This window comes from Lichenostomus cassidix, chromosome 1 (assembly GCF_008360975.1).
Source record: "Lichenostomus cassidix isolate B80296 chromosome 1, HeHo_3.0, whole genome shotgun sequence".
In the NCBI taxonomy this organism is placed as follows: domain Eukaryota; kingdom Metazoa; phylum Chordata; class Aves; order Passeriformes; family Meliphagidae; genus Lichenostomus; species Lichenostomus cassidix.
This window is the reverse complement of record NC_139479.1, coordinates 66,927,471-66,945,339: the sequence shown is the minus strand read 5'-3', so window position 1 is coordinate 66,945,339 and position 17,869 is coordinate 66,927,471. Positions and strand designations below refer to the sequence as shown.

The window sequence follows — 17,869 nt, the reverse complement described above, 5'->3', positions numbered from 1 at the left end:
AATGTAGGTATGTATATGTTTACATAAATATGTATGTATGCACACACTCATTCTCTTCCCCTCCTACTCCCCTTCCCCATATTACTGTTCTAGTTTAAAAATTCAAAAGCATAAATGATGTAAATAAAATCTTTCAGTGCAATCTCCAGAATGTGTGTATATATGCATATCTATATATAGCTCTCATTCACTGATTATTGCTTTAATTGCCCCCACTCCCTTTTTTTACAGAATTTCAGTAACACCAAAAATTATCTTCCTCCGGAAATGAAGTCTTTTTTCACCCCTGGAAAGGTAGGTATGGTATGGGGGGTTGGGTTTTGGTGCTGTGTTTGCAGTTCTGGTTTGTCTTTTATTGGAGGCTTGATGGTTTTGTTTGTCTGTTTTCTCTGTGGTTTTTTGTTGTTGTTTTGGTTTTCAAAGGAAACTAGCAAGTAATTAATGAAACACTATGTTTAAGAGAACAGATTGTTTCTAGGTATAGAGAAAGAGATGGGTAGAAGGAAAAACTGCTACTGTCTGTGCTGAGTTGTGGTGAGAGTAGGCAAAGCCTGTTGTCTTTAAAAGGAGAGAGTCCAAAAAAATCCCAGCACAACCCATAATATTTGTCAAGTTTACAGAATGGTTAACCTTTTTAGACTGCAGAAGACTACAGTGTTGCATACAAAGTGACATCTGTGAAAAACTGTAACAGAAATGATTTTTTGAAATCACATAATTAATCTTTGACAAAGCAGAGTACCATTTTACATTATCTTACAAGATAACTAACTGTTCTACAGTTTTGTTGAATTGTTCTTTCAGAATATGCATTGTGTTGAATGGCAGTGTTCTTTCATCACTAAAACTAAACCCAGGTACTCCTTAGAATAGAATTAAAATCAACTAAAGGAAATTACAAACTGTGGTTTTCATCTGGATTAATTCATCCTGTTCTAGATGACAAAGAACATTAATTAGTTACCTTGTGAAAGAAAGAAATTGCAGCATCTTCATTACCCTTAATTTTGCTAATAATCATTTGCTGTCAACTAGTAACTTAGTAATAAAGGAGAAATGCAAGCTAGGAAAAGAAGCTGATTTCTATCTGAGAACCTGAAAGTCAGCATTTGTGGATTGGAATAGATCATCATTGATATTCTTTTGAATCCTAAGTTAACTTTTATATTATTTTAAATTTCTAGTGCAGGTACTCTAGCTCTTCTTGTGTCATTTTGGAACTTTGTAATAAAAAGGAGGGGATGTATTTGACCACCAGAATCTTCTGTTTCTTCACTGTCACGAGAGGACAGTTATACTGGGGTAGTCTTATTTTTAGGAATGGAAGACTGGCTTGAGTGGATTTTGGTGAAATGGATATAAGCAGGGAGCACTGAGGGTGGGAAGGCTTTGAGTGTTGGTTCTGTGGTGAGGAGCTCTTTGTGCAGGCCCTGTTAGTCCCTCCTTAGTAGGAAGTCCAGTTCAGTATGAATTTGAAAATCTCTTTGCTTTCAAGCTCTTTCAGCATACACTTACTGATTAACATTTAGTTCTAAACTAATAGATGGAAATTGTTAAGCTGGATTTAGTTCTCCAAGGTTTATTTTTGGAAAGCATATGCTGTTTTTTTGGGCTCAGTGCAGAGTGAATCTTTGTAAGTTTAAAACTCCCTCTGGCTATAAAACTGTAACCAGAACTTTCACAGTACATAGCTCTGAAAAAGTAGCACTCAAAGCTGATATGACATGCATGTTGAATTTTCTGTAGCTGTCACTAACTGTAGACATAGCTAGAATCTAATATTAAAGGAGAAGATGGATAATAAGAAATGTAGCAAATGGTCTTTAATTCAACATTTTTGTACATGGGTGTTTGGTGTTCTCTTTAGGAGTAATTGAACTCTTTCAACTCTCTCAAAAGTTGGTATGAGCTGGAGGGATTTGGCATGTCTGAAAAATAATCCTGTTAAATTAATAACCTGAAGCTCACCAAGTGTCTGGAAATTGTGGCACTTGCTAAAAGCCTAACATTTTAAAATCTGTGCGACAAGTATCAGAATCATCTCCACAGTATTTGGCTTTTGGGATTCTCATTTATTCCCAGTTGAAACTAGTGTGGTTGCCAGTCTAATGTCTCCTTTGCTGAAAGGGCTCTCCTATGGCTATTTCTGCTTTGCTAGGCCAGGTGCTTATCTGATCCAGATGGGGAGCTGGTTCAGGTAGATAAATCAGCAGGAAGCAAACAGCACACAAAGTGATGCAGTGGCCAACTGCAAGGTCTGGTGAGCGCACAGTACTACCAATGAGAAGAGGACAGAATCTAAGGGTAGAGAGAAGAACACCACCTTTGGTATCAGCTAGTTATTTTATTGCAGCTCCCCCAGCTTCCTTCTGGTGTCTGTTGTAGCTTTCATATGAAAATGTTTATCACTTTGTGTTAAATTTGATGATTGCAGAAAGTGAAATCTGTGAATATTTTAAGCATAGTGCATTTTAACAATATCTGAACGTGTAGCTTAAAATAAAGGAAATATATTTTTGGTTTCAGCCCAAAGCAGCCAATGTTCTTGGAGCAGTTAATAAGCCTCTTTCGTCAGCAGGCAAGCAGTCTCAGTCCAAATCTTCACGAATGGAAACTGTAAGCAATGCCAGCAGCAGTTCAAATCCAAGCTCTCCAGGAAGGATCAAAGGGAGGTTGGTAGACAACAAAGGATCTTTGATATTTCAAATATTTGTAATGGAAACTTTGAAAACTTCTGTAATGTTTTCTAAGTAGAAGACAGAATTCTTTTATCTTATATTGAAGTAAAGTTACAGTACCACATTGGCATAACTGAAACCATGAATTTGGCTTTCTAACTCCAGAAATAACTTTTCTTTAAAAAAATCCCCAGAGTCAAATTACATCCAGAAATGGCTGAAGGAGGAAAGGAGATCCTCATATGTTTTGATTTTTTTTGAGGGCAGGGTTGGGTTTTTGGGCGTGTTCATTTGGTAGATAGATACATATCTACACGTATATATACACGTGTTCTCGTGTGTGTTTATACACACAACTGCAGTCCCTGGGAACCTGACTGTAATGCTACAAACACATCACAGCCAGGGAGAGCTGGTAGCCCATTGTGATGGTCCTGCATGATTTCCTCCCCGAGTCCTGCACTTCGCTGGACTTGCCAGATGAACATTTCTGGATTTTAGATTAGTTTTGTGATGAAGAGGTGAATGTACTAATGCTACTTAAGTCATCTTCTAGTTATCTGTCTTTAAAATTATAGCTTGTTTTGTGTCAGTTTTACAGGTTATTCATCGGTTTCTATATCTTCTTATGTTCATTTTTTTTTTTAACTGCAAGTCACGTCATTAATTCTTTTTCACAGACATTGAGAGATCCTATAGCCTCCATTATTCATATTTTTCCTACTTTTTCACATTCTCTCAAGACTGTTAGGAAATACTGTGTTTAAATATAAGACTTCTCATTTGGTACTTCCATGACTATTTAATATATAATATTAAATTAATATATTTAATATATAATATTAATTTTAAATTAATATGTGAAGTGTTTTACAAGAAATATTTCTCCACTAGAAAGTCTGCAGAAAAGCTTATTTCTTACAAGTCATGCAGGTTCACATGCTACACTACATTATTGGCTAATGACAGGTGGCCTCAGGATTCTTCTCTGTATCCAGCAAAATGAATCTGAGATCAAATTTTAAAAAATGCTGCACTTACAGGCTAACATGTTCTGTCATCTTCCTGATCTCTTCAGTTCACCTAAGTTAAAGGGATTAGTGTTTTGAGTGGAGATGCCAAAGACGAAGAGAAGTGATGGGAATGATTCAGAATGCATGATATTTCCAGTTCAGTCCCTCTGAATATGTACAGGCAGATTTGCATCTTTTGAGAGGATGTATAAAACCTAAGCTTCCAATGACATCCCAGTTATTACAGATTTTATACTTGTAGGAGTGAGAACATCATTCGCTCTCTATGCAGTGCCCAGGCCAGGGAGCTGAGTTTGTATATTTGAATACCACTTTTCATTTTGATACACAGTGTATTAATTTTAATTAAAAAAACATACACTGGTATTTAAAATGTTGCTTCTGCAGATGAAATGAAATTACTTGTGTATTGGCTTTTGTGCATTGCCTTTTATCTGTGGGTCTCAGTGTTTTACATATACAGGAGGCCTTATTGTTCACATTTACATTTGTAGAAACTGAAATAAAAATGAAATTGCTGCTGTAAAATGCAACAAGAACCAGAGGGAAATTTATGTTGCTGTTTTATTGCCTAAACCTCACCATAGGAAGGTGTGCATGCTTTTGCTGGTCTGTCTGTGGGGCTCTTTGGAAAAAAAAGTGTAGGCAATTGTATACAAACACAGAACTCTTGCAACTCAGATTGTTCTGTTTTAAAAAGCTGCTTATCTTTCCCAGTGAAAAAAGAAAATGGAACATGGTTTATGATCAAAACATTTGTCTTGAGACTGAGATGATGTAGCTTGTGATATGTGGTATCTACAGTACCCACAGTGAAAGGTTCCTTCTGCCAAACCATTCATGGCTTAATAATAGATTTTTTAAGAAGATTGTTGTTCTTAGTATTTTTTTAATGATTGCCCAATGTATTGTAATAATGAGGGAAATACATGTTTATTCATTCTAGGCTTGACAGTACTGAAATGGACCACAGTGAAAATGAAGAATTCACACTGGCTTCACCCTTACCAGGAAAGAAAACTGACAAAAGGGATGACTCTGATCTTGTAAGGGTGAGCTGTTAAAAATTAATGTGATGATATTTGAGATCCTTGACAAAAATATGCTGAAACATGAAACTGAGCTGATACTTTAAACTACTGAGAAATTTGTTTAGAGTTGGATATGAAAATACAATGTAAAAAAGTCCTGTTTATCACAGAATCATACAGATTGGAAAAGATCTTTAAAGGTCATCAAGTCCAGCCATTAGTTCAGCACAGTGAAGTCCACCACTAAATCATGTCCCTAAGGTTTCTTAGGCTTTGGAGAGTGGTACTATCCTTAATTCTTACCAATGATATATATATATATGTATGTGTGTGTGTGTGTATACATGTGTATATAGAGGTAGATCAATAAAAATAAAGGTTCCTAATGAAGATGTAAAGCATTATTTGGACTCTCACTCAGATGTAGTGCTTTAATATGTAGAAGCAGTTATAGGTAGGCTAAATATTATTGTAAGCAGTATTTCTACCTGTATCAGAATAGAGAAAAATAAACTACCAAAAAAAATTATGATTATATTGTAATTCTAAAAGCAGGTTAAATAATAAGAATTTCCCATACTACTAGTAATTTTCACTTCTTTGGGCCTTAATAATAGTTGACAGTCTATAAATTTTGTAGTAGTTGGGATATGCATGAAAAAGTAATAAGATCAGATTTGTTAGAATTGGATTTTCTAGCCTGCACTAAGGATGTCCTGTGTCTGATGTCGCTGCTGCTTTATTTCTTTTTACTGTCTCTGACATTTCCCTTTTCTCTCATTGTGCCATTCTGGTGCATTTTTCTAGGTTGCTTGGGACATAAGCTACAGACTAGTAAAATTTTCTGAATTTTTGCTTGTCTTGAAGTATAAATAACTGTCTTATACTGTGGGAAAAGCAAACCAGTCTATAACTAAATCAGAAAAATCTGGAATCTCTTGCCAGAAAAAAATAACACTTCTGTAAACCTTAAAGTTTGAGAGTCCAGATAGCTCCTGGCATGCAATTCATGTTTAGAAGGATAAGCTTGAACTGGTAACTGAGAAAACTCAGTGATGAAGCAAATACAGGTCAGTGTTTTGTGTACTTTTGAGAGCATCATTCCACTTTGAATCTGTAAGCAAGTTGCTTCAGGTTGTGGATTCAGAACTCATTTTTGATTTTTTGGAGCTGATTATGGCAAGCATTAACTGAGAAGCAGAATTTTGATTGGCTACCAGAAGGTCCATGTTTTAAAGGTATCACTCTTCAGGATATTTGTCCAGATTTAATGGTAGAGTAACACCTTAGTTCCAAGGTTGTGGGACACTGTTTAACTTCAGAGAGAAGCTTTAGTTTGAAAATCGGCTACAGTTACTAGGTAGAAGCAGGTGCAATGACAGATGTTCATGATGACTGCAAAAGCAAATAAAGTGGGAAATAATGAGGATGTAACTGAAGACATGAACTGACAGGAGATGTCATCATTGTTAAACATTTTTCTTACTCTAGTATAATTTTTGTCCTTCAATTTCTTTTCCTTTTTACCCTCATATCCTTTCTAGAGTTTTTGCTTTTCTTGAAAAAGGTTTTTGAATAAAGTGGAGACATGAATGTGTAAGCTGACCTCTACCTTGTGTCATAAGGCAGATGTAAAGAGAAAAATCCTTCATTTAGGTTTTAAATGGTGTAACTCTCATTATGTAGATTAAATTGCAATGTGGCAAATACTCACAAATGTGTTGAAATACGGTAGCATTAGTGTGAAACAAAGATTGGTATCGAACTGAAATACTGTAAATATTTGGACTTCCGGATAATTCCATGATACAAAATGGAAGAGTCGTGGTACCCATGAAATGGTGGATAGGTAATGTTTTCTACTTTCTGTTTTTCCCTGGGGTAAGGGTTGGTTGGAGCAATATGGCCCTAGTAGCTGCTTTTTGGAATCTTTGCACTGTTTATGGCTCTTTACTGTGCTCTTTAGAGAACTAGAGCATGGAGTGGTAAAGGAATAGTTCTTATTTTCAAACCTTATGATTTGGAAAGGTTTTTTTGTTGATACATTAGAGGGAAGGGATGCCATCCAGAGGAACCTTGACAGGGTTGAGGACTGGGCCCAGGGGAACATCAGGAGGTTCAAGAGCTCCAAGTGCAAGGTCCTGCACCTGCCTCCAGCCAATCCTCAGTATCCATACAGTCTTCTGTATTAGTACCTTGCCAGTGCCAGCATACGAGCCAGGCATAAGCACCCTGCAGCTTACAACAAGAGCTGGAGCCACAAGTTGGCAATTCCCATCTTCTCTATATTTTCCTATTGATAGAAATACAGTAATGTATGTTCTGTCCTACTGTGTTGGACACAGCTGAGGATACAAATGAGGAAGACCTTACACATTGCAGGGTTTAACTACTCACCTTTCAAATAATCTTTCTCTCTTGTCTGGTATTTTATATGTAGTTGTGTGTTTATATTTTTGCAAATGTTTTTGAAATGGATTTGGTAAATAATCTGAGGTAACTTGTGTAACTTGAAGACTGTCTTGTTGGAGGAAGTTCATACATGTCACTGTTTAATATGGCAGTTTAATTTTTTAATTTAATGGTGCAATCTTACCTTTTCAGTCAGAGATGGAAAAGCCTAGAGGAAGGAAGAAAGCAGCTATCACAGATTCAGAAGAGAAACTAAGCATAGATGACCTGAATAAACTGGGTCAAGAGCAGAAACTTAGAGGCAGTCAACGGGGAAGGAAGAGACCTGCAGTTGTTTCAGAAGCTGATGAAACACAATGGCAAGAGGAGAAAAGGCTAAAAGAAGATGTGATAGAAAGTGAGGATGAACAGAACAGTCCACCAAAGAAAGGGAGAAGAGGACGCCCTACCAGAACAAATAATGGGGCAACACCAAAGGAAGAACCAGTGGCAAAGTCATCAAAAAGGAGCAAAAAAAAACAACCACCAGCAGCTGCAGTGGAAGAGGAGGAGGAAGAGGAAGAAAGGCAAACTGAAAACATTGAACAAAAACCAAAAGGCAGGCAAAATAGGACTTCAAAAAGAACACAGCAGAGGTAAGTCCATCTTCTTGTAAGCTGCATATTTTTTATCTTTGGACATAAGTTATAATTTGATGCTTTGCAATTTGGGTCTTCCTCAAAACAGAGCAGAGCCATCTGAAACTAGTACAGTTGAATCAGCACAATCTACGCCACAGAAAAGACGAGGAAGGTCATCACAACCACCACCAGCACAGCAAAAAAAAGTGTAAGTGTTCTAAATCTGTGTCTAGTGAAAAGTAAATATATGCCTCAGTGCCCCCAGGTAAGCCTTTACTGAAAATATTTCAGAATACTGCAGTTGACAGTTAAGAAAATAAAATGCTATTGTTATTTCTAAAATGTTTTCCTTAGCTACTTCTCCTAGGGCATCTCAAACGAGAGCAAGAGGCTGCAAGTAATTTCAATGTGCTCAGGTAGCATATACTTAGCTTTGCTTTTCTAGGATCAATGTCAGTAAACCACACAAGGGCTTTGAAGATAGGGCTTTATTAGGACTTACAGGAGAGAAAAGTAGTCCTGTTTGTTTTGGATAGCAGGGAAGAAGCAATTATTACTGTGGTGAAACAGAATTGTGGAGAATTAAGTTAATTCTGATTTTCCTTAAATTAATGTTCACTTTCTAATCTATGGTCATCTTACTATTCACTTGAATAATTTTCATGTGAATAAAATGTGTTGTGATCAGTGAAGGGTCATAGCTTCTGAAAATTCTGAAGTTCATTTAGTTTCAAAATAAAGGTAAGCTCCGTCTGTGGATAGCTTCATTTTCTTGTGCCTGCTGTAGGAAACTACAGATATTTCTACCTTTTCTGTACATGTATAAATGATATATGTGAGCAGAGGTGTACAAGTGGTTATTTGCACACTTGTATCAAACTGCAGCTCATGGAGAACATTTGCTTTTCCAGAACCTGATATAAATTCCTTGGGGTGCTATGTGGGGATGTCTACTGTTGTGTATCTCTGTTGTTTTTCTGGCTTCTGGGCTTGGTTAGCATCACATTGCTCGTCCTCTGGCAGTGTAGTGTACTCACTTACCTTATACCAGAGATCTACCAGAAAACCTTGCCTGAACAAGCTTGTACCCTCATTTCAAATTCTGGTCTCACACCAAGTCACATGATCTGGCATTTTGCACACACAACATCCTGACCTTTCCAGTGTTCTGTTTCCCTGCCTCAGGTCAGAGCTCTGCTGCTCCTTTACTCTGTAACCAGAAACATGGGACACAACACTGTCTTGGTTACTCCAGCACTCACTGCTACACATGCAGTAGAATAAGAGTCCTAACAGCTACTGCCATGCAGGGAAGACATACCAACAAGTCATTGTTGGGTGATGTGCTATGTGGTGTTTCGCAAAGGTGCCCTTTACTAATTACTTAAATAGCTTTTCTCAGTGAAGTTGGTGTGTTTCTGTGTTGGTTTTGCTTAGCCCAGTTTTTGCTAGCGGCAGGACCACAAAGATGGCTCCTGTGTGAAGGTTCTGGAAGTTTTCACCATGTCCAGCAGAGCCAATATCTGATGGCTCTGAAGATGATGGACATGCTGCTGGCCGAGTCTGGGCCAATTAGAGATGTTGGTTATACCTCTGTGATATTTAAGAAGAAATCAAAACCATGTGAGCACACACTTCTTTTTAGCCAGAGGAGAAGAAGCTGAGAACATGTGAGGGGAAAGAACATGCAGACACCAAGGTCAGTGAAGAAGGAGGGGGAGGAGATGCTCCAGGCACCAGAACTGAGAATCCTCTGCTGGCCATGGTGAGACCATGGGGAAGCAGGTTATCCCCCTGCAGCCCATGGGGTCCAAGGGGATGCAGAGATCCACCCACAGTCCATGCCAGAGCAGGTGGATGCCTGAGGAGGCTGTGGTCCAATGGGAGTCCCAGTGGAGAGAAAGGCCTTGCTCCCAAAATGGAACAGCTTGGCCTCTGAGGTTTGCACCCCGTGGACAAGGGACCCCCCACTGCGGCAATTTTGGGAAGACTCTTTGCCCCTGGGTGGAGTTCATGTTGCAGCAGGTTTGGGCAGATTGCTGCTTATGAGATTTGGACATTGGAGGAGTTCACAGGGAGCTGTCTCCCATGAAGAGACCCCACGGCAATGCAGAGGAAAGGACTCCTCTCCCTGAGCAGTGGAAGAAGATCTTGGTGATAAACTGACCAAATCCCCATACCCTGTGCTGTTGGTGGGAAGGAGGGAGAGGAGTCCTTTAAGGTATCTTTAAGGGCTCTGTTTTACTTCTCATTTTCTTCCTCTGACTCCGTTCAGTAATAAATCACTTTGTGACCTAAGATGGGGCTGGTTTTTGTCCTTGAAGTATTTTTCTTCCTGTTCTTTATCTTAACTCATTAATCCCTTTGTGTGTTAACCCTTTTTCTCTCCTCTCCTCTGCCCAGCTGTGGCAGGGGAGGAGCAGAGTGAGCAGATGGACAGTTTGTTCACTCTATTTTAAACTGAAAATAAGCTATATCACTGCCCGTGATCAGTAACAAGCATAACTCTTGTTCGTATGTATGTGCATTGTTCCTGATGTGAGCAGCCCAAGTAAGTTGTTTCAGGGTTCAGAGTTGTTTGGTCTGTTCTAGATTTCATTAAAAAAAAAAAAATTTGCGTTGTTTTTGTTTGTTTCATCAAACATCCCATATTTCGACTGTTCTTTTTCCAAATCTGCAAGAAAAAGGTGAGACAGTAGTAATTTCTCAGCCTTCAAAGTGCATTGTAGTCAAACCTTTCACCCTCTCCTACATCCGTAATCTCCAGCAGTTTTAACTGAAGAAAGTTAGACTGAGCCAGCACTGTATACCACAAGATAAATGTATTTAAACCAAACACTTAAAGCTTTCTGGCTTCCTTGGGAATGGATTTGGCATAAGAATTTGGGATTTTGTGTATGAGGTGATAGTGTATCCTGTGGGTAATAATGTATAACCTGTTTCTAATAGCAAATTGGGTTACAAATTAGGACATGTGAACAGGCTTATTTTTGTGATATGTGAAAAGAGGAAGTTGCTTTGTGAATAACTCTTCTGCTTCCTTTTCAATTCTGTTGCCTCTATCAGTCTTGGAAGACATAGTTGGGCTAATTTGTGTTAAGCCATGGCATACTGGTTGGTTCTGAAATACTGCAGTTGCTGTGCAGTTGAGAGGTTTTATTTTGTCTGGATTTTCATGGTTCTCAGGACTGAAAATTCCTACCACTTTTGTGGTGTGATGGCATCAGCATACACTTGTTTTGGATCTGTGCCCCCACTGGACATTGACGTCTGTCTGTTGTCTGCCCAGAACTGAGTTTCCAGTTTCATTTCAACCGAAGTGTCATCAACTTCGGGTGCATCAGGACTGCACCTGCAGTAAACAGGATGATTCAGTGATTTGATTCTGAACTGTGCTACTGTAATGTGAGTGCAGCTGTGGAGTTTTAGATACATCTGTCGCTGGCTTTTTTTTAAGGCGAGGGATGTCAGCTACTTCTCATTTTAAGCAAATGGGTGGTTTTGGCTTGTGGCACAACGCCCATAACCAGCACAGACAATTTAAGATATTGTTGACCAATTGGTCCTGATTGTCCTGATTATACCTAAGCTAGCTTGAAAGATTTGTGCATAGGTTCATGATAGTGTTAATTTCATGAGTAACAATATGGGTTCTTCTAGTTTTGTGAAAACATAGAAGCAGTTATTCAAATTTTGTTGTGAATAAAGTCCTGGAGAAGTAGAGTATACCTGTTCATGGAATTGAATAGAGAGAAAACCAACAAATAGTATTCAGTCTCTGGGTGGCTGGCTTTTCCTGTTCATTGGTTCTGTCAACCTTTTATGGCCTGTATTGTGGCACTAAAGAGAAAAATCTGCCATGTGTATAGAGGCAAAATTGTTTAACCTTGTGCTCCTAGCTGTTTATTATGGAACAATTTTGTTTTCAAATGGTGTTGTCCAGCCTTCTAGTTTCACTTCAGTTCTGTGCATGGGTGAACTAGGTAAGTGTAAAAGACAGTAGCATTATGTAACATGAAATGATAAGGCTGTTTTTATCAAGTAGAAAGTTTGCTCATATAGTTTATATGTATTACGGATAAACACGTGCTGTGAAAGCTGATCTTTATTTTCCTTCTCATTATAGCCGTGCGGGACGTTCCAAACAAGCAGCCAGTAAAGAAAATGAATCCAGTGAAGAGATGGATGTTTTTCAGAGTGGTTCACCAGTCAGTGATGACATTCCCCAGGAAGAAGTAATGGAAGAAGAGGAAGTTTCCACAATCAATGTAAGAGAAATGCCTGAGCTTTTCTTTGTGAGTTGTTGTTGTGTCCTCTGTGTATTGATGATCAGAGAATGGTCTCTGTTCTTACAATGACTTCTCCTGTTTTTAGAACTTAACCTTCCTCCTTTAAAAATGAATGGGGTGGTTGTCAGCTGCTACTGTTGTGTAGTAGAGCTGCACTATAGTTTCCCAGAAAAGCTGCATTTCTTAGAAAATACTACTTTTTGTCAAGTATCTTTACGTTTCTGTCCCTCTTATCTGTCAGCCTTTCTTGTCTGTATGCCAGAATTGTGTAGAATTTAATAGGAATTATTTTCCAGGTAACTCCTACCCATTCTTCTCATCTAGATTGTAATAGTGAATAAAGCTTCTTTACACAAAACAAACACACAAAATGAATAGTACTGGAAAATAAGCATGGGGTCTTGTAACAGAATCCTAAAGCGATTTCTTCGTCTTACCAGCATATGTTAAAATGAGTTCACTTTTATATTTATTTTGTGCAAATACATTGGCAATGTTTGTAGGCATACTGAAAACTAAACTGGGAATGCCTTCACACTTTTGGATACAGCTGATGGTTGGAGCATCTGGGTGTATGAAAACTCTGAGAAAGGAAACTGGATTAGGTTGAATTTCGTTAAGGACACTGGCTCAGTACTATCAAATGAAGTTAGGTCCTGGTCATTGACTAAGACTTGTACTTGTGACAAAACGAGTAATGAAGGCCACTGTACACAGTTACTTAAATATTACTGAGTGAGACTGAGCAGTTTTTTCTATTATAAAATGTATTTGTTCTTGAATTTTCAAAATTTGTCTGTAAAAACATTTAAAATATCTTTTCTCCAAATAGGTCCGTCGCAGAACTTCCAAAAGGGAAAGACGATGAGTGAGCATGTAGTTACCAGCCTTCAAGGTGAAAGCTTTGAAGAGTGCATTTAATATAAAGCTTGAGACTGAATGAAGCTGTTAGTGCATAAACGGGGTTGCTGAAAAAAAGATAAAACCTATTTTACTGCCCCTGCATTTGCAGTCTCTAGGTCACAAGCTTTAGCCACACACATGTTGATATCATTAACTGTGGATTTTTGTGAAGTGTAATGTGCGCTGGCTTTGTAGACATATGAACTAAAGAAGAAAACTGTAAATAGTTCTTTTTTTAATGTTTCTGACTTATAAAGTGCTTGTATAGCTTTTATCTGCGGCTTTAAACTGACAGTACCCACTGTTTATTGGATCGATTGATTTTAAAAAAGAACAGAGTTTGTTGACAATTGATCTCAAGCAATATCTGTCAGTGTTCGTATTTGTACTCTTGTTGACATTTAACTGTGAAAAACAATTCAGTTGAACAAATAGTGCCACTTTCTTTTGCCACTATTTGTTGAGAAGAAGAGGAAGAAAAAAAGACTTTTGTTTTCTTCATTAATATAACCTAGTGTTTACGTTCAGGCACCTACTTATCATCAGAGGTGCTAGATTACTTTCTTTTACAGTTGAACAATATTGGATAGAATAATACAAGAGATGCAAATTGTGAAAGAAGCTTTGCTTTACACCTCAGTATTGATGCCAGACTTTTCTGGACTTGTAGTGGCATTGAAAATTCAAAAAGGATTTAAAATATTTTAATTTTAAAAGTGTGTTATTAAATAATGTACTGAATACCCTACCCATTTTATCTTCTCCTATCAGTTTTTATTAATCTACTGTATCAATAAAATTCTGTAACTGAGTTTTTAATAGTCTAGTATGTCAATGTGTATAGATATTTCCTTCTGAACATGATGTTCACAAAGAGCAAATTATTACTACATTATAATATGAAATCTGATATATAAACATTAGTGAAAATACAGTTCTTATTACAATGTAAAGTTAATCACAAAGAGAAATTTTATTGATGCAGTGTGTCTTTATAAAGCTGTTCTTGAGAGCCAAGTGTTTTGTATTTTATAGTGAAGTTGCATGTTTATGAAAAATGTGCTGAAAATGGGATGTAATGTTTTTTTTGAAACTCGTATCTAGCAGTAGTATATGGTAGGTTGCCTCATGAGAGATCCTTTTATTGAGAGTTTATTGTACCTTTCTGTTTTGTTTCTATTTTTTGAGCCAAATTTTTTTGGTATGAAGAGCTAAGTTTTTGTTGAATAACCAGCTGTCAATTATTACAGTCAAGGTATTCAAGATTTGAATGAAGCTCCATTTTTATTTTGTGCTACAATAGAGAGGTCGGTTTGTGTTGTTTTTTTGGTTTTTTTTTTTAGTTATGATCTGTAAAACAAAAAAGGAAACAAAATACAGAGAGCAGCATCCTGTGTTCAGTTTTACAGTTTACAAACTGTGTCTTTGAACCAAAATGTATCAGTTACTATACTCTGCTTAGCCAAGCACACATTATAATTTCAGGTGCTGTTCCCTACAGTTGACAACACATGAAAAATCAATTTCTAACCTAGAAATAATAAGAAAATTTTATTTCATTGAATAATGGAGCATTTTCATATAACCCATCAATAAATAAGTTATTGTTGCAAGGTTGCCTGTAAAGATTATAGGAAAGGATAATACTAAAAAACAGATTTACTGATTTCCAAACTATATGATCCTAATAAAGCAAGCAACCCTTAGAATTTTTTCATTATGTTTTTTTTTTTTTTTGGTACCAGTAGGAAAAGGTATTATAAACTAGATTATTCTGCCTCAACTTTCCCCCTCTTTCAGTATTCAGCTTTTCAACGTTTTTACCTATATATGTGGGGGAAATGCTGCCTAGAAAGGCAATTATGGTTGATGTGAATTCACTTGGAAATGGTTGGCACAATGGAACTGGCTTACTTATGCTTCAGCAGTGCAAATGCAAGTTGTTGAGGGTTTTTTAATGGTATAAAATGATTGAAAGCTAGCTTTATATTTTCCTCTTTGACAGAATTGCACTGAAAACGTTTATGGAAGATGTACCTTTAAGTCAATTTTATACAAAAATATGAAAAATTAATGCTGAAACTGCTGCAGACTCTTGAGGCTTTATGTGCATAAACATGTTTAGGTTAAACTTCATCGAATATTGATGCACCATTACTGATCATAATGTTTATGGTAATTTAAACTATAGTTTTGCAATTTAAATGTTGATTTCTTGGGTAATAATGTGTAATTCATTATTTCTTGAGAAATAGACTCAGCAAATATTTCATTCTTATGTTCAAACTTCTTCTAATTTCATTCTCATCTCATATAAAGAAAATGAATATTTTATGTACTAACATTTTGAGATCTGCTTACAGTAGCTACAGTAGATTATAATTATGTATAAAAGATAAATTGCTAACATTCAGTTAGCATGCTCTTCTGCAATGATAATGTTAAGTTTATAAAAATGTACTGTATTACATTAAAAGATCAAATTGAACTCATTGTAACAAGTTCCAGTATGACATTTTTGTGAGATTACCGAAGTATCTTGCTGTACTTTGCAGCAAATAAAGCTTTTGTTAAATTTCCTTTTCTTGCTGCAGTGCAACAGGAAACTTTCAGTGATCTGTAGTTCATAAGCAAGATCCAAACAGGGATTGTAATCTTGATATTAGTGTCTTAAAATAATTCACTGATTCCAGAAGCATGGTGTTTTTTTACTTGTCACCAACTGAGATGATGAGTATTTAGGGCTAGCTAATCCACTAATAGGAAGGAAACATGAAAGTATTTGAAAGTTCTAATGTAACTATTCCTGTTCCACCTCAGATAATCTAGAATCCTGTATTAAATATAGTTGACTCTGCCAATTGACTTTATTTTCTAGCAAAATTGAACCCTTTTTCAAATATTTTGACACTTGCTGTTTTGACATTTTGATCTCTGTGAACAAAAACATTAGTTTACAAAAAGAGATTAATATTAAAGACGTTTTCACCAAAAATGAACATGCTCAGTTTGTGAGTAACTTGCAAAAACTTAAGACTTGAATACTAAATACATTATTCTGGCATAGCATTTGTCATCTGATACTCTAGAAAAGACACCACCAAACTTGAGAGGTGTGTGCAGTTTTCTTGCCGCTTTTATTTGCGTGTGTTGGTTTTGACAGATTATCCAAGTCTGCTTTGGTGAATGCACATGGTAGGTTTTGGATCCTGCAAGTTTATATCCCTATCATTCTGTGGGGTTAATCCTTAAATGCATTCATCCTGTGCAAATATGAGTGCAACGCAAGAACCTTGTTTGAGTATTCTCCCAGCTGAGCACAGAGTATGAGGATCTTAAAACAGGATACCAGCAAAATTCTGAGTTTGTGGATGGAATAATTTTACAAACTTATCTGTGTTTAAATATATATAGTGTAGAGATTGATACATCTCTACCTCCTCCAAGTAGGTGCAGTACATACTTTACAAATTCTTTTTTAAAGAGACACATTTAGGTATGCCACTGTGTTTGATAAAGCCATATGTCTACAAACACACATGACTAAGTTGAGTTCTAGATGGCCATCCTGCTACTCTGATGGCTCTGTAATGACCAAAATGACAAAATTTGCTTCACCAAGACCAGTCATCCATCAGGAGTAGAAGAAGAATCTGAATACATTATTTTTTCCTGTTGTGCTCATAGATTGCCTATTCCAGTCTCTGCATCTTTGTTGGATGTTGCCTTTACAAAAGATGTTTACTAATTTAGGTGCAATTTCATAACACTGTCAAAAGTGACTTCTGTTCCACAGACAAGGAAACATCCTGTCGTGTCAGTAAGTTTTCCAACATCCTTAGGATGCCCTCTCAATTGTGTACAGTACAGATTCTGCTATTTGGTTGATCATGGAAAAGTAAGAAGCTGGATGTTGACAACTAGCATAGAAATACAGAAAAAACCTTCATGCAATTTCCTTTCAAGTTCTTCACATGCTGCTGTCTAAAAGATCTGATCACAGTGGTCTCCAAGAGCCATTGTATTTGTGTGGGCAGGCTAAACGTGATCTTGTGCAGTGTGTACAGTAATGAAGAGCTTTCATCTTTGCATTTTTTTCAGTGCCTCACTACAGTCATGGTGTGGTTTTTAGTAGCACTTTGATTTCTGTAATGAAGATGTATATTGTATATTCTTCTGAAACAGCAGCATTATATCTATGTAAGAAGGAAGAAAGCCTCTCAAGTACAGTTTTCTAGCCCTGCAAATCAGTATTTTAGTAATTACGTAGTATGTTGGAATTATTTTAACGTGCGGGCTCTTTGAAGGATGGATAACATAAGGTGTTTGATTTGGCTAGTTTTGTTTCCCATGCTTGTATCCTACCTCACATATGTAGGCACAAAGGAATGCAGTATTTTGCAAATCAAAGCAGTATTACTGAAAGTGCCTGCTTACTTGGCAACTTAATTTTGTTATTAAAAAAAAAAATTGCAGGTCACAAATTTGTATGTGGTTCTGAACAGATTCAGTGAGCTGATGGCTCTAGATAATATGTTCTGTAATACTGTGCCAGTACTGTTGGTTTTTGTTAATTTTCTGTAGGTAGAAGACAATTGCACAAGTTACGATATACAGTATAAGAGAACATGTGAACTTAGTAGCAATATTAATAGTGGTACCTTCAGTTGGTGTATAAATGATTGTGTTAGAATGAAACCATCTCACCCTAGAAAGCTTTTCCTTTAATATATTGGAAAGACAAACTGTTAATGTAAAGCAACTTTCTCTTAGATCACAGCACCTTGAAATAGTCTGGTTGGGAACAGCTGGTTTTTTTGGGACGTACACTTTTAACTTGCAGGTACCTGTATTCCTTGTAGTATATTTCTATTCAGCAAAATTAAATTCTTGTAAACTAAA

General features: G+C 36.8%; 1 protein-coding gene across 3 annotated transcripts in view; it reads left to right on the top strand.

Annotated features, from left to right (window-relative positions):
- Window positions 1–17,869, top strand: part of PDS5B (PDS5 cohesin associated factor B) — a 105,351-nt gene extending 87,482 nt beyond the window's left edge. The window contains exons 29-35 of one of the 3 annotated variants that reach the window (XM_085061696.1): window positions 232–294; window positions 2,527–2,672; window positions 4,659–4,758; window positions 7,348–7,790; window positions 7,882–7,983; window positions 11,902–12,043; window positions 12,897–17,869. In XM_085061696.1, coding sequence (XP_084917822.1) covers window positions 232–294; window positions 2,527–2,672; window positions 4,659–4,758; window positions 7,348–7,790; window positions 7,882–7,983; window positions 11,902–12,043; window positions 12,897–12,932 — 1,032 coding nt within the window. In that variant the 3' untranslated portion in view covers window positions 12,933–17,869. Of the gene's footprint in view, window positions 1–231; window positions 295–2,526; window positions 2,673–4,658; window positions 4,765–7,347; window positions 7,791–7,881; window positions 7,984–11,901; window positions 12,044–12,896 lie in introns of all 3 variants that reach the window. The other 2 variants (XM_085061691.1, XM_085061707.1) reach the window with 2 other exon arrangements.